Here is a 17,755-nt window from a genome sequence, read left to right on the forward strand (position 1 = left end):
CCACGGTCATGCCTACTCGAGCCCTATCTAACAATGATCCCCCCCCATCCCATCCCATCCCTCCCTCCCTCCCTCCCTCCCTCCCCGCCCACCCACCCACCGACCCCCATTCACAGTTTTCTCCTCTTAAAATAATATCAATATTCATCAGCATGATCATCACCTTTATGACATAATGCAATTTCAATGGGTTATTGTTGTTTCCAATGATTTGTTGTAAAAAAGTGCTTGTTTGATTCCATTGACAAAGAACGGGAACAGCAAAGAGTGGAGTGGAGAAGTGATGGGAAAAGAAAAAAACAAACAAACAGGCGAAGCACACCGGCTACAGCGTGACGGAGGACTGGTGTCCATTGCATTGGGGGACAGATGGCGAAGACATTTTTTTGACTTATTTTTGACATTATGCTGCGGACCGCTGCTGGCCAAAGCCGGAGGAGGAGGAGGAGGAGTGCGGGGGGGGTTGACTGACACCGCATTCAGATCTGACGCGGGCGTGGCTCCGCATCAAAGCCGGCTGACACAGCAGTACCTTAATCTCGACGCAGCTACACGCAGTAGAAACCGAGTATGATCATCTATTGTTCCGCTGTTCTGATGAGTTAAAAAAAAAAAAAAAATCAAAGCTTTGTAGTCTCAAAGTACACCTGTAAAAAGTGTGCTAATTGCATCTCATAATAAAAAGTCTTATTACACAAATTTGCCTATTTCCTGAGTTAATACGTTTCTTGTAACAGACAATATATATACTTTTTTTGCCATTTGAATTCTGGGCCTTTCCCTGCCACAAGTGTTATTATTATTGAAATTATCAACATTTTTCATTATTACTTTACAATGGTATAATGATTGGTAAAACACAAGGGTTTGGAAAAAAAACAAACAAACAGGTTCATAGCTACCCTCTAAATGTTTAAATTACATTTAAATCTACGGCTTAAGTTCATATCAAAATCACTACTCTAAAACAAAACAAAAAAAAGAAGCGACTAGATACAGAATAAAAATGAGAATATTTAAAAAATTGCATTTGAGGCCATGGAAGACCCTCCCTGGTCATTTTGTATCAACAATTAATGGCAGTGTTAAAAAACAAAGTAATTTCGCTACAAGAACAAAATTAAGATGGGCGCAGAAGGGGGCCGTCAGGACAGTAACAGGACGGCCCCCCCTGGTGGATTTACCTCGCTGACCCTTATCTGAAACTTTGGCTTGTCGGGGTTTTCGATCCTGTACTCACTGGCTCACTGACGTCAGCTAACAAACTGGTATACCCTGAGAATTCTGACACTGGAGTCCGTATTCGGTGGTCGACCTCTGCCCCGGGATCGCTGCCGTAGCCCAGAGGGGTCCGCCGGCCCGACTTGAACTGGGAGCCGAAGGCCTGGGCGAAGTTCTCAATCTGGTACGTGGCTTCCTTGGGTGGGTTCAGCGGGGACAGGTCTGGGTAGCTGGAGCCGTTAGTGGGCGCCGCACAGCCTCCGGGCTTGGCCTGGGGCCCCTTGGGGCCGTCTACCGGGGCAGTCAGGTCTTGGGGAGGTAGGTTGAAGGCGCTGGGGGAGTGCTGCTTCTCCAACTGCTCGGTCAGCTCCTGAGACGGAGTGAGCTGCTGGTGGCTGGTGGACTCTAAGGTCAGGTGGTAGCCCGACTGAGAGGGGGAGCCGACGAGCATGCCATAGTGGGACTTGGACGAGGAAGATGAGGGGGTGGAGGAAGGGGCCGGGATGGGCAGCGGGGAGGAGACGGTGGGAGGGTAGCCACATTCCAGCGGGGATGTGGTGTAGATGTGTTTGTCAGAGAACAGGGGACCTGTGGGACTGGAGTTGCTGGACAGGAGTGTGAAGGGACCAGTGGGGCCCAGGCTGGGAAAGGGTCCACTGTGGCTGGTGCGCTCCAGCGCCTGCAGCAGGAATTTCGAGTACTCGCTCATTACTGCCGTCTTATCGCCACCGTTGGTTGAGTCGTCCTCTAGCTCGGGGGTAACGGGGGCGGCTGGCTGCAGGTCGACATGGTGCGGGTGGTCCGACAAGTCAAAAGTCACGTCGTGGTGGTGTGTCCCCTCGGGCTTGTGGCTGTAATGGTCCAGCAGGCTTTGCAGCACCTCGTCCGGGATGCCCGACTTGTCATGCTTGAGCTCCAACGGCGAAGAGTCCAGCATGGCGAGCGTGGGCTCGGGCCCCAGGGAGCCCTGGATCACACTGCTGCCCTGCGGGGCCATGTGCAGCGAGGTGGCTCCGTAGTCACTGTTAGCTGCATGGAGGTAGCGCCGCTTTTTCACAAACTGCATTGCATCGTCATAGTTGCTGCTGGTGGTGGGCCCCTGCTTGGGGCCTCCGTTCCCCTGGAGCAGGCCCATGTTATCCAGGCCGGGGCCCTCCACGTGATCCATGGAGTCCGGCTTCTGGGACAAAAGTTTCTGTCCGTCGGTGCCGTCGTCCATGGAGAGAAGACCCTTGTCCAGGCCTTTGCGGCCGGCCTTTTTAAAGACCAATTTGGGAGTGCGTCCCTGCATGAGGGGGCCAGAGCCTGAGGAGTGCTCCATGCCGTAGTCCTGAAGGCCCAGGTCGCGGGCCATCCCCCCCGAGGACGAGGCCCCCGCCGCTGGTGCCGAGGCATTCTTCTTCCTCTTACGCTCACCGGCCTCGCCGTTTTTGGACTTGCCCCTCTTGCGTCCAGAGGTGGTAGCGTTTCCCTGAGTGAGTGAATAGCTGCCGTGGGCGAGCTCGGCGTCGCTGAGCTCCAGCATGTTCGGGTCCAGGCCCTTCTTTATGGCTTCTCCACAAGTCCGTTTGTGCTTCAGTAACCGGTCTGTTCTTGAGAAAAACTAACACAAAAGCGGACAGAGGGGGGAGATGAATCAGTAACGTTCAGTTTCATTCCTTCATCCATGTTAGGTACAAAGAAATCATACTAAATAAATATCAACTGATCCCATCTGACTGTAGTGAGCAATGAAAACACACAGAATAACACACAAGCTACTACTAACGATGATTATGTGTGTTCACTATCAAAGCTTCTCGATAACGTCACCCACTTGCTGGCAGGTATCGCAGCGATATGGCTTCTCGCCGCTGTGTGTCCGCTTGTGCCGCTCCATGTGGTACTTCTGGATAAAGCGCATGTTGCACTGGTCACAGCTGAAAGGCTTCTCCCCTACAGGAAACGGCGAAGGAAGAGTTTGAGATCTGCGTGGCTCCGGCCAAGTCGCCGGGGGTGACGCCATCCAAAACGCCACGTGTCCATTTGAAGTCATAGGAAATGTGTGTTTGTTGACATGTCAATTGTTGTGTGTGCGTGTTTCGTGGCTCCAGGGTAGAGGGACTTACCGCTGTGGATCTTCTCGTGCCGCTGCAGCAGGTACTTCTGAATGAAGCTCATGTTACACTGACTGCACCGGAAAGGCCTCTCACCTGTGCGATCAAGAATACAACCATCCGCTCACCACATTACTTAAGGCTCAGGCGAAGAACATGACTGACGGGAGACATAAACACCTCTGACTGAACAAAAATGAATGGAGTGAATAGCTGTTGCCAAAGATACCATTTGGCAATATAACTTTTTTACCTACTAGCACTAACTGCTGAGCTTTAATATGAGGTCCAGCTTAAAACAAATAATCTAACAAGTGATTGAGGAAAGTTAATGCCTACAAACTATTCCAGTTAACCTCAAATTGTTTCGACGGTTCGGGTGAGACCACATTGTTGAAAAACCTGCCTGATCCGTCAGGTTTCAGTCAGGTTGACTTCAGTTTGAACCCAATTTTAAGAAGCCCAAATATCCGTTATTAATCGAGTCAAATGTTCCCGCTGACGGGAATTATGGACAAAATGTCAGAAATGAGAGCCGGGGTCTGAACAAAGGCGTCGCTTCCCTATAAAGGTTTATGAGATGGACTTCAAAGAGCCATGTGAGGGTTTCCCAGCAAGGAGTATGACTAAGATGCCCAGAAACACATGAGCAGCCTTTGAGTCATCCTCACTGGAACTGCAGTCTGGTTTTTTAAGTTCACAGTGGGTGGAGTTCTGTCTCGTTTGAATGTTGTAAGTTAGATTCATTAATGGTAAATCAATATTACAGACGTCTCAAATCTCCTTAACATCTCCACATCCTTTTGGTCAGTCAGAGAGGCATACCTGACATCGCTTGCTCTTTCACAAAATGTGAAGGAAACAAACTTCTAAGCAATCCTGGCGTAACGCCAGAGGCTGAGCGAGCGGCTGGCACACAGAAAGTCTCTCACCTGTGTGGATGAGCACGTGTCTGCGCAAGTGGTAGGAGCTACGGAAGGCAGCGTTGCAGTGCTCACAGATATGTGGTTTGGAGCTGGGGGACAGGCAGGCTCCGTCTGCATCCAGCATCATGGCCTGGAGGGGGGGGAGGAAAAACAACAACAAGTGCCGTTCAAAGTGCTGAACCTCTGTAAACCTTCCCGCATCCCGTCACAGGTGATTAAAGCATGTTAAATGTTCTAAGAGTGAGTGAGTGGAGTACTGATTGAGATGTTTGACCTTTGCAGCGTCGTTGCGTTTCCTTCTGACTTTGCCTCCCTGTCCGTCTCCGTTGTTCCGCCGTCCTCTCCTGCCTGAGGACTCTTTTGGCTCTTTACCCAGTCTGCTCGGTATCTGAGGGGAGAAATCACACCGGGAGTTCAGCACAAGCAAAACCGCGCACCTTTACCTCATCGTGATCGGCCGAGGCCACGTTGAGACTCTCGCCAACTCCTCACCGGTTCGAGGGACCTAACGTTGCTGAGGCTGAGGTCGTGCAGGAGCATGTTCGGGTGGTTTTGGTGGTGGTTGCCGAAGGACATGTCCGGCATGTCGTTGCCGCTCTTCCCCGCGCCGCCTCCGGCACAGCTCATCCCTACTCCTCCGCTCCCGCCGTAGAGGGGCATGCGGTAATCCAGTTCGCTTAGCCGCTCCTGCTTGATGCCCATGCCGTGGAGGAAGCCCCCGGCGTTGGCGGCGCCATGGTGATCGGGCGGCGAGTCGCGTTCTTTCTTCAGGATCATCTCCTGCGGCAGCTCACCCATGACGGACTGAGAGGCCAGTCGGGTGAAGCTGGTGACGGGAGGCAGGTGGCTGAACATAAGCATGCCCGGTGCAAAATTTGGGTCCATGCCACCATTGCGCAAAAACTCGTTGCCTAATTTGTCCTGGATAATACTCATGTTGGTGGTTTCGCTTCGAGCAGGGGAGAAGGAGGGCAACAAAACTACAGAGATATGTAGGAGGAGAATTTCCTATAAAAAAAAGAAAGCAGAGGCAGAAATGCAACATTAGACCGGCAAGGAAAGTTTAGATCATTTACCTCTTAAGACTGAAGCGACTGTAGACTGCATGGGATCAAAATCAGGGCAGTTACTGAGCCGTGCAACTCTATCTCAGCCACGCTTACTGCGACCGCTTACTGAAGTAGCAGGTGAGAGCAAAAGTGGCGTTTCCTGTCATTCTGGTAGGCAGTCTCTGAAAGCCACCACTTACACTACACCACAGTGGTATAAGTTAAGACATTGTTTCATGTCCGTCACATTAAGGTTTGGACACACACACTATGTTCGCTATGAAACAAAACACGCTCTTTCATTTACATTTAGCTAAAAGGAAACATCACAAGTACAGATGTGTGATCTTTAACAGCTGAAGACACTAACAAAGTTGTTTTTAATAAGAAATTGAGACGCCATGTGCTCCATTACATTAGGAGATCTGAGGAATTTAACACCTGAAAACGCTTCTGTTCCTTTAAAATGAATACTAGAGAGACATCAAAGGAAAGAGTTCATCCACATCACGTGTAAGAGTTTATAAGACATTAGGAATCATGTGGAATTGAACTGTTGCCAAATTGGTAGCTGTTCCATTGCTGATAGTTTTTAAAAATATATTCGTATATATAATCGTAACATAGTATGTAGGTTGTAATTTCATGAAGGCACACCGGTTAATAACACTTCCCACGTTTAGGGAAATAACCCGAGAGAAGAAAAAGCCGGAGACGTATTAGCAAATTCATCGATTCACCTCCTTTGCCCCCAAAAACAAAACAATATTTAAGTCACAACCAAGCGGGTATTTGAGTGTTTAAATGTGTCCGCGGTGTGAGAAGAACGTGTGAGTAATGGCTGGCGGCGAGGATTGATTGTTAAGTCTAAACCTGGCGACCATTTGGCTCCGCGACACTGAATGATACTGAAGGCGGAGGAGCTTTTGTGATGCATAATAGTTAGCCAGCTCGTTAGCATAGTTAGCTCACCGTGCTAGCCACAAAGAGACAATCGATGTACCCCGGAGTCCTCAATCAAAACATGTAGATACGATGACCTAGAACCCCGATCGAACCTTCGGCTTAATTCAAAACAACATTCGCGGGAATTGAGAGATTAAATGCCCATAATAACAACAAATAATCACCGATATAACCCAATGGAAGCGACGTATCGTTGTTTAAGCCCGTTATGTGTCGCTATCAAGCTAGCTAACGCCTGCATCGTATCCTTGATTTGTCCGCTTGGATATTATTATGATGCGAGTAACTGCTAATCAATCTTAAGTGAAACGGAAAGAAGCTTATAATAAGAAAAACTAATAATATAGTCGCCCGGAGCAGCGGATTCGCCATTCTCCGGTTCCCGAGCTTTGATGACGGTTGTGAAATCAAATCTGTCTGGCTGTAAGCAACGCTGGCGCTCTATTTATTGATAGCTAACTTTAGCTGTGATTATAGCCTGAAAAAAGCTCACCGGTACATGTAGCTACCACATTACATCCCCCCGCCGATACCGCTCCGTGTGCGGTCCGGATCTCGTGTGTGAGCCTTAGCAAAGAGCTACTCTGGAGGTTGTTGTGTTTATAACAATCGAGCTGCCATGAGCTAGCTAACTAGCTAGCTAGCCACTAGCTACCCCGACATGAAAACCCGCATTACGGCCCATGCAACAGAAACAATGATGCTGTGCTCGCGCTGCATCTCCCCGTTTTGCGCCGCGTCGTTTAGCTTCGCGATTCCGCCACGTAAAATCTCGACAAAGACCAGCATTTGACAGCGAATAAAGGTCCCGTCGACTTCTCACTTACCTACACATGACCGCAGTTGGTTACAAACGTGCCTGTATTCACTCCGTATTCGCCGCTTTGGGGTTTTATTGCCAAAACATTGTTCTCCGGCGGTCGCTGCTTTCTTCCATCTTGTCCTGGCGCGGGGAATTATGGGTGTAGCGGACGGGTCGTGAGAGGAGACAGGCGGCGTGAGAGAGAAAGGGAGAGAGAAAGAGAGAGAGACAATAAATCAGCCCCCAACACACACACACACACACACGCCCCGAGTGATGAAAACACACAAATACAAAGTTGATTACACTAAATTGCACAGCGATGGAAACAGTCATACACAACATGGTGCCACTGATGTCACAAACAAAACTGCAACCGAATATTTTCCCCTATAATTATGAGATTCAATGTAATAATTATACAATAGTATTGCCAACAATGAGAAGAACTTTGACTTAGTCTCTCTTAATTATAACACATCTCATAATAACGGGAGTCTACATCGTATTTTTGAGATCATGTACTGATTTGGTGTCTCACTGTTATAGGTCACCTTCACGTGAGATACTAAGTCACTTTGCTCTCGGTTTACTAGACAAAACATTTGAATAAAAGTCACAAGTTTGAAAAAAAATCACAATAAATCCATGTGTTGGGTTGTGATAGAGATCTTTTTCAGTGCAACACCTCTGCAGACTGTGACCATATACTGTTTTATGGTCAGTTCAGTTAAAGAATAAAGAATAAGATATTTTGATAGCGTAAAAACAAACTGAAACTCAAATCAGACAGAATTTAAACCCTTTTAGCAGGTACTTGGCAGTGACATGCAGATTCTGAGCATATGCTTTGGGGCAGATGTCCTATGTGGCAAAAAATATTCTACACACAAACCCAATTCCAGTCTATAACTAAATACATTTAGATGCGATTTCTACTTTCACCTCGTAAATTGCCAATTACAAAGTTGTGTTCATGGCGTGCAGGTTCCAAAGTGATAGAAAACAAAGCTAATTTTCTGCACGGTTCACAGTGGAGTCTCCAGAATCCCATTTGAATGTTGTTATAGGGCACAGACTTGTTATGCATGTAGAGCAGGTGAATCAAAGGTCTATTTAAGATCAATAAAAAGAGGTAATCGTGAAAATACCAGGTATTTTAATCCCTACACAGTATAGGATGCATATAGTGAAGGGGGAAACAGCGATTCATACTATTGCTTCTTCATTACACTTCACCGATGGGCCCCTATAGTGATGCATGTGGGTTATTATCTACTCAATCAATACATTTAAAAACACTCCCACAAAAATACATAGTTTTAGTGCAGATTTGTCTTTTCTACTCGTCCATAAGCTTTCAACGATGTGCAGTGATGTTTACAGAGATGAATTTCACGTTCACTTCCAGTCCGGTGACACTAGGGGGAGCCAAATATCCGCCGTACGTCACAGTGTTTACAACAACCTCCTTTTAAATAGGCGTCAGTCCCCCTTACAACAGTGTTTGTGTTACAGAAAAATGTAAAGTAAAACGACATGAATGTATTAAACGCGTGAGATCATGTTTACGCGTGTAATCTCACTTGTTAATTGGCTGGGTGTATTTGTGTCTGATTGGGTCCAATCCCCTCAAACCCACTCCGGTCCTCCTCCACCCCACGTCTTCACCCCGGAGAGAGGCGAAATGTTGCTCTTTGGTGCCGCAGTTCTTCTCGAGTCTTTAATTTGAAGTCACTCCCACTCGAGTGTGTTCGCAGACTGAGGTGCGCTCTGGGCCGCTGTCCATTCAGTGTACGATCACACACTCCTCAGGCGACCTACCAAGGACGCAGCTTTGGAATCCGACTCGACCACAACCTTTGTTTGAAGAACATTGTTTTTAATATGTGTTTATTTCCCCCACGGAGGAGATGCGTGGACAGAAAAGAAAAACTCGGACTTGCCGTGGAACAGCTGCGTGGACTCATGAAGACTCCCCTGCGTTAAAGGACCGATTCGTAACATAGATTGCGCAGAATCTCTGCTCACTTGCGAGTAATTTCCAAGGAGAGAAGCGCATCTCTCAGCATGCCAGTTGTGCGCTGAATGTAATTGCGTTGTTTCGCCAAAGTTGCGTAAAGAGTCCGGATTCGGCACAAGTATTGATCGCGTGTCACACATCGGTGATTGATAGGCTGTATACGATGTCCGCCTTACGGAGGAAATTCGGGGAGGACTACCAGGTAGTGAACACCAACCGGAGCATGACTTTCTCTGCACCCGCCAAGAGGAAGAGGCAGCGGTTCGTGGAGAAGAACGGACGATGCAACGTCCAGCATGGTAACCTTGGCGGGGAGACCAGCAGGTACATCTCGGACCTTTTCACCACGCTGGTGGATCTGAAGTGGCGATGGAACCTGCTCATCTTCATCCTCACATACACAGTTGCGTGGCTGGTCATGGCTTCGATGTGGTGGGTGATCGCATACATCCGCGGCGACCTGAGTCACGGCGGCCACGACTCGTCCTACACACCTTGCGTGGCCAATGTGTACAACTTTCCCTCCGCGTTCCTCTTCTTCATCGAGACGGAGGCGACCATCGGGTACGGCTACCGCTACATCACGGAGAAGTGTCCAGAGGGGATCATCCTCTTCCTCTTCCAGTCTTTGCTGGGCTCCATCGTGGACGCGTTCCTTATCGGCTGCATGTTCATCAAGATGTCGCAGCCGAAGAAACGCGCGGAGACGCTGATGTTCAGTCAGGACGCGGTGATCTCGCAGCGGGACGGGAAGTTGTGCCTCATGTTCCGCGTTGGGAACCTGCGGAACAGCCACATGGTGTCGGCGCAGATCAGGTGCAAACTCATCAAGGTAGGTCGGGCTACAGGTTAGAGAAGACACCTAGGCTGATCCCAACTCAACTCCACAAACGCCATTAACGAGCTAATTGACGGCCACTTCATTTGCTCTGAAATTGCTCATTATGCTTTATGAGTGGTTTACAAGTCATGCATTGAATTTTCATTCATCTCCAGAATTGATTTCGTTCCCTGAGGGCCCCGCTAAGATGAATGTGCAGAGGCAGTTTCAACAAGAGGCTCCAACACGCATAAACTGGATTTGAATGAGTGACCCGTTACTATTCTGACTGTAGCAAAGATTTCACTGGCGGATTTCTTTTTTGCACTGCTGGGTGTGTTGCCTACTGTAGTTGGGGTCATCACAAACATTGCCCCCCTCCCCGCCCATACACACATACACACACACGCACAGCAGAATAGCAGTCAATGAGCCATATAACTTAAGCCTCTGCATCAACTGTCTGCAGACGAGATGTATCTGCAGGCCCCCAAGGGACCAGAGGTGGTGAGGTATATCGTTTTATTGGCAAAAGAAAAATCCATTAGCCGGCCCAGGCTCCCCTCTGTCACTGATGAAGGCCACTAACCTGAAGGGCTAATCTGGAAGTGAAGCAGTATTGTCGTCTCAACAGATCATCAAAAGAAAGACAGAAATAAAGGCATTTGTAATCAGGTTGGAGTATTTCTGACCCCTACACACACACACACACACACACACACACACACACACACTCACCATCCCTGCATCTCGCTTCTACTGTGCATGGAATCCATTCTCCTTCCAGTCTGTGGTGGTGTGTGTGTGTTTAGACAGGCTGTGTGTGTGTTGATCTGTCAGAGGAGAGTCACCAGACAGCTCCCATGTACCACAATTCACTGGAGCACCGTGTTTTAATACGGTTGTACTTCATGCTTTGTGATTCGATCCCAGCTCATAATATCATTTGGTGTTGGGTAATATAGCTTCTGTTTCGCTGTCAGTTTACATTTGATCGTAGTTTAAAGCCACAATGTTACTCTGAGGAGAGATAACTCACAATGCAGCGTCTTAATATGCACAGAGCAAGCGTGCAGTGTTATTGTCCTTCCACTGTCGGCTGAAATCAATACAGTTCAAGTCGTACAGATGAATTCTTCAGATACGCTCGCTGTCACGACACATCCTTTATCCCTTCATCTTCATCCGGAGGTCTATCAAATGGGAGGAAAACAGGAATGATGTCATGTTTGACCCAGGTCAAGATTTCTCCGCACACTGAGGATGCCGACCTTGCTGGAGTTCTTTTAAATGTCGCACACAGACACATAAACGTCCAGACAAAGTGGATTTGTTGGGCTTTCATACCACAAGGACCCCATACTATTCAGCCCGGATTCATAACTTTCAAAGCAACTTGCTGCACTTCTCGCACAATCTAGAAAGGAACAAATACGGCGGCTTCTCTCCCATCGCAGCTTCTTTCACTAAACAAGTAAATAAGCCTGCCTGCACTTGAGATAATCACTTCTGGATAATTACCTGGTGTTTTGTAGAGTCAGCCATCTGTTTTCCTGTTTTGTTTAGTAGGAAGTCGGTCGTCCTTGTCTATTAGATCCACGCCTCAAGGTCTGACATGCTGGAATTTGGAACTGGCTTATATAGTGACCAATGAGAAACACACAAACGTTTCATTACTGCATGTTTGCAATCTACCTTCAAATGTTTCTTTCCTCACAACACACAGGATGGTATTGTGTGAGCTTTACTGCACATACACAATGTAACATCCTTCAGTAATAACGGTGTCACCTCAGACGGTGTTACTGCGTTGCCATTTTACAGTAGAGCGGCTCTATGTCACCCTTATGACTCTATGTGTGCTGTGGAAGCCGCGCCGCTGGTTGCGTGCAGGTACCACACACATCTCAAGGTCAGTGTGTGTGTGAAGGGGCCCAGAGAGCTGCTGCAGAAATGAGGCACACTGCAGTAAATCCTCATGATGGAGCTGTGTAGAAGCACTCGGACAGGGCAAACTGCACCAGTTGTGGGAGAGAGTTGCGGGTCGTAAATTCTCACAGGACCTAGATACAAAGAAAATGACGTCTGGCTTCATCCATTGTCAAGCTGTGTGTTAGTTATAATGCATAGTAATGATTATGAGGAGATGCGGCTGTAACTTCTTCCTGTGTGAGCGAAGCTGGATGGGTTGTCATGGGAATGTGGATAGAAAAGAATCAAATCATCTAAAGGTGGAAATCAACTTCACATGTTTTTTAATTGTACTGATAGGCTAGGTCATGTAAAGGTCGTGTAAAGGTCATGCGGAGTCTTCACTTCATCGCAAGCTGGTGAAAAAGGGTTGAAATGCTCCGTCGTGATTGCAACAAGTAAGAGCCAGAGAAGCTTTGTGTGTTTTTGAGGCTGCCTGTCTCGATTAGTTTGACTGATCAAACTACAAACTGCACAGTTCCCACAAGGGAGCTTTTTAGTCGAGGGCCAAGGCAACTCAACCAGCCAGGGTCAGAGCGGCTAACACGGTGCCTTCTCATGATGGATGGAGCTTTTCAACATCAGAAGGCTGTGTGTGCTTTGTTGTTGCTCCTTTTAAGATTTTAGGAGAACATTGGTGTGAAATAGAGGAATCTGTTCCATGGAAACGGACGGAAACTGCAAGGCGATGATGTCACCTTGCCTTTCCACCTCTGGGCAGCTGCTTTAGAGACGTTCCTCCATCTCACGTGACCAAAACCGTCATATCGTGAATCCACAGAGCCGCTTCAGCAAAGCAAAACACAGCCTTTGATCACGCTGATCAATTTGGTTGTATTCACACTTCTTAGGACATGAAGCTGAGGATAATTGGAGACCCCTGAAAGCTTTGTGTGTCTGTCTCTGTGTGTGTGTGTGTGCAATTGACTGGTGGCACACTGAGGCTTTTTGTCAGCCTTACACACATAATTAGTGGCATAATTAGCAGCTGTGGAAATGGATGGATGTTAATGATAGAGTTTATCATTTATGATGTATTGCAAATATTGCAGAATATGTTAATGTTAGACTTTATAGTGAAGCAAAAGGCCAGAGAGGAGCTGAGCTAAGTAGTGATCTGAGACACGATGACGGTGTCCCAGGTCATTGACTTGCAAGGGATTTTTGGCTTAAACAACAGATTGAATTGTAGGACGATGTCTCACTAAGATGCATTATGTATAAACTCTCAAAAAGGCCCCACTGTTTATGCAGCTTTCATTAATAAATCAAATGAAAGCGACGGTGCAATGACCTCCCCGCATCCCTGGCAGAGACTCCTAACATCCTGTGTCCTGGCAGCGCGTGGACGGAACGTTTCTCAAGACCAATAACGCAAAGAAAGAAAACGCGGCAGATGGAAGAGACTGACAGCTGGTTGCGGCTTGTCATCGGCGCCGACAGAAGCTCTTCTTCTCAGTAGGTTGGTCGGGCAGCGGGGGAAGTCGCAGCAGAGAGACAGGCAGGCGTTTAGCGAGACGGACGGGCAAGACATGTCGACGTGACTCGCCACATTGTCATCGTTTAATTCTGACGGGAAGCTGAGAGAGAGAGGGAGGGCGAGACAAAAGGAGTACAGTGCAGTACACTTGCTCTAATGGTGCTGCTGAGAGATTTGGAATGGCAGCTTAAGACTTTACACACACACACACACACACACACACACACACACACACACACACACACACACACAGGTGCACTATGGACAGGCGTGCATAGGCAAATATGACGCACACCAATCACACAGACACAAGGGAAATGTGCATTAAGGGTTCTCTCTATCTCTCTCTCTCTCTTTCCCTCACTCTCTCTCTCTCACACACACACACACGGCCACAGAGGAGGAAGTGAGTCACCCGGGACCGGCCCTGCTTTCACTCAACCTGAATCTCAGGTGGCTCGCAAAATGAAGGCCATTAATTTCCCCCCTGTGACTGTTTAGCAGCAGCAAGAGATCCCAGGATGCTTTCACCTTGTTACACTCACTCAGTGTCCAGCAGCTTCCTCCCCTCACGGCAATGAAATAACAATAACACAGATATAATCATATATGCCGTGTAGAAAGGAATTACATTTTGACTGATTTAAATGTGATTTCCCAGGAAATAGTTTTTTGCTGCGACTTCGCACATTTCTGTCCTCCAACTGGCCGTGTTCACCATCGCAGTTGTGTCGGGTACAGCGATGTGATGATTTTGAAAGGTGTAATGTGTGTGTGTGTGTGCGTGTGCGTGGCCTGAAAGGTTCAGGAAGAGCCAGTTGGTGTCAGCTCGTGGCGGCTCGTCCTCGTGGCTCAAGGTGCGAAAGCTGCGGCGTTCTGCTCCGCCCGCCCAGGCGCGCCGGGGATCTGTGGGCACAGACGTCTTCCTGTGAAATGTCACACCCTCTGTAATCAACATCACTGTGAATACAAATGGCGGCATGTTTGCCATCTGTGGACCGGGCTCAAAGAGGCCGAGGGCACAACTCTGCATACAAGTGAACAGGAGAGAGAGAGAGAGAGAGAATCCAGAATGGAACTTTGGAAACTCAGGAATCAATGTGATCAGCTAAAAGCAGATAGGTTTTATGTAGTTTCATTCATTTACATTTCCAAAGCTAAAAGAGAGTAATAGGTCATTAAATTGCCATGGATCGAATGACACTTGTCTTGGAGGCTAATGCAGAACTTTTTAAAGCGCTGTAATGTGTAAATGATGATCACAAAGTGTCCCAAACATGCAGCGCAATGAAGCAATTTGCAGCGTCAATTTGTGGCCTGATGCCCAGAAGGAGAACCTCAGCTTCTTCTTTGTTCTTGTCTTCAGTAAATAAGGCCGATGGGAAAGTGTGTGCTGCAAGATCTCAGACAAAATTTGGTGGTATTTATTTCAAAACAAACTGAAAGAAGAATTGCTTTTATTGTGAAGGGCGGACACAAGAAGATGGATTAAAGTCAGAACCTGAACTGCAGAACTTGCGACCAAATCTGTATTTCCTGCTAACATTTGAGCTCTAATTTGGGTCCAATCCAGTATCTGTCTCTGTCCTCTTACATATGTCCCTGGCTTCCTTTGTCTCCAGTCTCGGCAGACACCCGAGGGCGAGTTCCTGCCCCTGGATCAGTGCGAGCTGGACGTGGGGTTCGGCACCGGGGCGGACCAGCTCTTCCTCGTGTCGCCGCTCACCATCTGCCACGAGATCAACCCCAAGAGCCCGTTCTTTGACCTATCGCAGCGCTCGCTCATGAACGAGCAGTTTGAGATCGTGGTCATCCTGGAGGGCATCGTGGAGACCACAGGTGGGAGGAGCCAAAGCTCAGTCTCATAACCCTGAACAGCCTTTCTCCTCACAATGTTTTGTTTTTATCATCATATTATTTTGTGACTTCAGCATTTCCAGTAATATGTAATAAAATACAAAAGGAGAGTGTTTAGTTTGGTGCTCTTTAATTATTCAGTTCTCCTCCGTCTCTGTTTTTTTTTATATCGTTGTCTCACTTTTTGATTTCCCTTCTCTGTCCAGCTTTAATAGACACTTTTTGTTTTCCAGTTTTCTCATTATAATTTAGCTGTCTTTACATTTTCCTCTCCATGTCCTCAGGGATGACTTGCCAGGCCCGAACGTCTTACACGGAGGACGAGGTCTTGTGGGGCCATCGCTTCCTGCCCGTCATGTCTCTGGAGGAGGGCTTCTTCAGAGTGGACTACTCCCAGTTCCACAACACGTTCGAGGTGCCTACGCCTCCGTACAGCGTCAAAGAGCAGGAGGAGAAATCCTCCCTGACGTCGCCCAACCCTCTGCCTGTGGCCGCCACGCCCTCCTCCCCCTCACGCTGCAGCCGCAGGGAGAGGCTCCTGTCTGCGGACTTTGCGGACCACGGGGAAGAGCAGACGTCCAGACTGCCCAGGAAACTCCAGCGCATGAGCTCCACCAAGGAGGAGTTCTTCCGGAAAGGGCTGAGGACGGGCGCGGCCCTGCCCGGGGAGAGGGCGTGCAGCACGGGAGACCTGCCCCTCAGCATCCAGAGACTGAGGTCCAGCTCCATCCCGGCCGCCAGGCAAGGGCCGGCGGAGGAGCAGGTCCAGCTCCTGGCGCTGGACGGAGATCTGGAGGAGGGGGAGGTGGAGCGACACAGACTCCCACGAGTGCTCAGCACAATCACGGCTCCTAACCCCCCCTCTGTCCAGATCCCCTATGCAGGGGGACGGCCAGAGGACAACCTGCCGGCCAAACTGCGCAGGATGAACGCTGACCGCTGACTCTGGGGAACATTTTTGAAGATTTGTTGATGGAACATTTTGAAGCTTGACGGGCATTGCAGGCAGATAAAGAACGACAGCGACAACAATACCGGTTTTCGTTTTTTTGGCAGATTTCGCCCAGTGTTTTACATCGACGCACCGGTGAAATCAAACCACAAATAGAGACAAATAGAGACAAATAGAAGGAGGCCAATAAGCCATCCACCCGCTCATACTGTGAGTCATTCTGAACAGATCACCATCTGTGCCCCTCACTGACTCTCAACACTTTGACCCTTCTGTTCCCTTTCTTTCACGTTTGCTTTACGACAAACAATAACAACAACAACAACAACAACAACAACAACAACAACTCACTTCACTTTCACTCCATTTAACCAAGAACCAAAGTGGACGCAACAAAACCAATGCACTGAAAACTGGCGGACAAAGAATTTGAAACCTGCACAGGACTTACGAGTCAGCATGATGCATCCATTTACTGTTTATTTGTTTGTTTATTTATTAGTTAATATAACCGCTCATCACTCATCCTGCACAGATTTTCGAGCGGCCGCTTACTTTAAACGTTTTAACTCAATATTTAACACACGTTTGTGATTGCAGGAATGCTGACATCAGGGGACACGTGTAGTGTATTAATACTGTTAACAAGACGAAGAAGAAGAAGAAGAAGAAGCTCATATCGCAACCACAAAATAAAGAAATACTTCAAAACGATAAAGTTTGTCTGTGTGAGTTCTTTGATCCGGAATATTCAGGGTCACATTTTGCTACTTTCCTTTCTGAACACTTTAGAAGATGCATTAGTGGCTGGAGGACACATTTCCAACTTGTATACGCATTAATCCAACAAAAACATTCATAGAATTTAAGAGTGTGTTCTCAACAACCTTCCTCAGCATACTTTGGATTCAAAGTCCTTGATTTCACTGCTGGCTGTGGCTGTAAGCTTATTGTTTTTGCTGTCGCCAAGCCAAGATGAATCACGATGTTTATCGCACTGCTCTACGCCACTTCAGTTCATTTGTCTTGATTGTGGTGATGGAGACGGGAGGTCTATTCTGGAGACATTACACATCTGAGCATGTCCAGGGCTAATTAGTCGTGCGGCAAAGAATAGCATAACACTGAAATATGATGATGTAAGTCATTGATAAGTGCAAAACGACCTCTGCCCTGTTTTAGTTTTGAAAAAAAATGGATTAGTCCTCATTTGAAGGTTGTTACATCTGCGTCAAAGACGGGTGAAAGCGGTGAATGTGGCTGAATAGACCAACCGAGAAGAATGAGATCCAGACAAAAGTTACATTCAAACGGGTGAAGTTGGATCACAATGAACGCTCAACTCAGAATTCCGCAAAGATACACGCGCAAATCCTTTATTACGGATTCAGCGTGTGGGTTTGAACACCGACCCAGCTGGATATAAAAATGCATCCATTTACTCGGATACTGGATCTAAATTATGAAACCCAATGTTTGGACTTGCATAGATTGGACGTACGTTTCTTTTATGCCTCCGAGCCGAACTCCTGCTGCAGCTGCTCTGCGTTCATATGTTGGAGCTCAGTCTTGCATTAAGCTCCCTTGAGGAG

At 47.8% G+C, this 17,755-nt stretch overlaps 2 protein-coding genes across 3 annotated transcripts; one reads left to right on the plus strand and one right to left on the minus strand.

Moving 5' to 3' along the window:
- Positions 1 to 853: 853 nt before the first annotated feature.
- Positions 854 to 7,234, minus strand: znf281b (zinc finger protein 281b). 2 transcript variants are annotated; one of them, XM_076152153.1, is made up of 7 exons: positions 7,090 to 7,234; positions 4,736 to 5,251; positions 4,518 to 4,631; positions 4,250 to 4,373; positions 3,330 to 3,413; positions 3,038 to 3,156; positions 854 to 2,824 (listed from the first exon to the last, which is right to left on the minus strand). In XM_076152153.1, the coding sequence occupies exons 2-7, from the start codon at positions 5,177 to 5,179 to the stop codon at positions 1,196 to 1,198; spliced, it is 2,514 nt and encodes an 837-aa protein (XP_076008268.1). In that variant the 5' UTR covers positions 5,180 to 5,251; positions 7,090 to 7,234; the 3' UTR covers positions 854 to 1,195. The 2 variants fall into 2 exon arrangements, with proteins under 2 accessions (XP_076008268.1, XP_076008267.1); XM_076152152.1 differs by having other exon boundaries at positions 7,086 to 7,234.
- A 2,012-nt stretch (positions 7,235 to 9,246) lies between these two features.
- LOC143002179 (G protein-activated inward rectifier potassium channel 1-like) lies at positions 9,247 to 16,154 on the plus strand. Its single transcript, XM_076152154.1, has 3 exons — positions 9,247 to 9,915; positions 14,977 to 15,193; positions 15,496 to 16,154. The coding sequence occupies exons 1-3, from the start codon at positions 9,247 to 9,249 to the stop codon at positions 16,152 to 16,154; spliced, it is 1,545 nt and encodes a 514-aa protein (XP_076008269.1).
- The last annotated feature ends 1,601 nt before the right edge of the window (positions 16,155 to 17,755 follow it).

The sequence above is a fragment of the Genypterus blacodes genome, unplaced genomic scaffold (genome assembly GCF_046128005.1).
Source record: "Genypterus blacodes isolate CSIRO-AG114 ecotype Tasmania unplaced genomic scaffold, CSIRO-AGI_Gbla_v1 ptg000055l_1, whole genome shotgun sequence".
Taxonomy (NCBI): domain Eukaryota; kingdom Metazoa; phylum Chordata; class Actinopteri; order Ophidiiformes; family Ophidiidae; genus Genypterus; species Genypterus blacodes.

Bases quoted from the DNA above. Each gene is read 5' to 3' on its own strand.
- znf281b (XM_076152153.1), bottom strand. From the start codon at position 5,179: ATGAGTATTATCCAGGACAAATTAGGCAACGAGTTTTTGCGCAATGGT. The intron at 4,632-4,735 runs GTGAGGAGTTGG...TTCTCCCCTCAG, and splicing joins ACGTTAGGTCCCTCGAACCG to ATACCGAGCAGACTGGGTAA. The intron at 3,157-3,329 runs GTAAGTCCCTCT...CGTTTCCTGTAG, and splicing joins GCACGAGAAGATCCACAGCG to GGGAGAAGCCTTTCAGCTGT.
- LOC143002179 (XM_076152154.1), top strand. From the start codon at position 9,247: ATGTCCGCCTTACGGAGGAAATTCGGGGAGGACTACCAGGTAGTGAAC. The intron at 9,916-14,976 runs GTAGGTCGGGCT...CTTTGTCTCCAG, and splicing joins TCAGGTGCAAACTCATCAAG to TCTCGGCAGACACCCGAGGG. The intron at 15,194-15,495 runs GTGGGAGGAGCC...CCATGTCCTCAG, and splicing joins GGGCATCGTGGAGACCACAG to GGATGACTTGCCAGGCCCGA.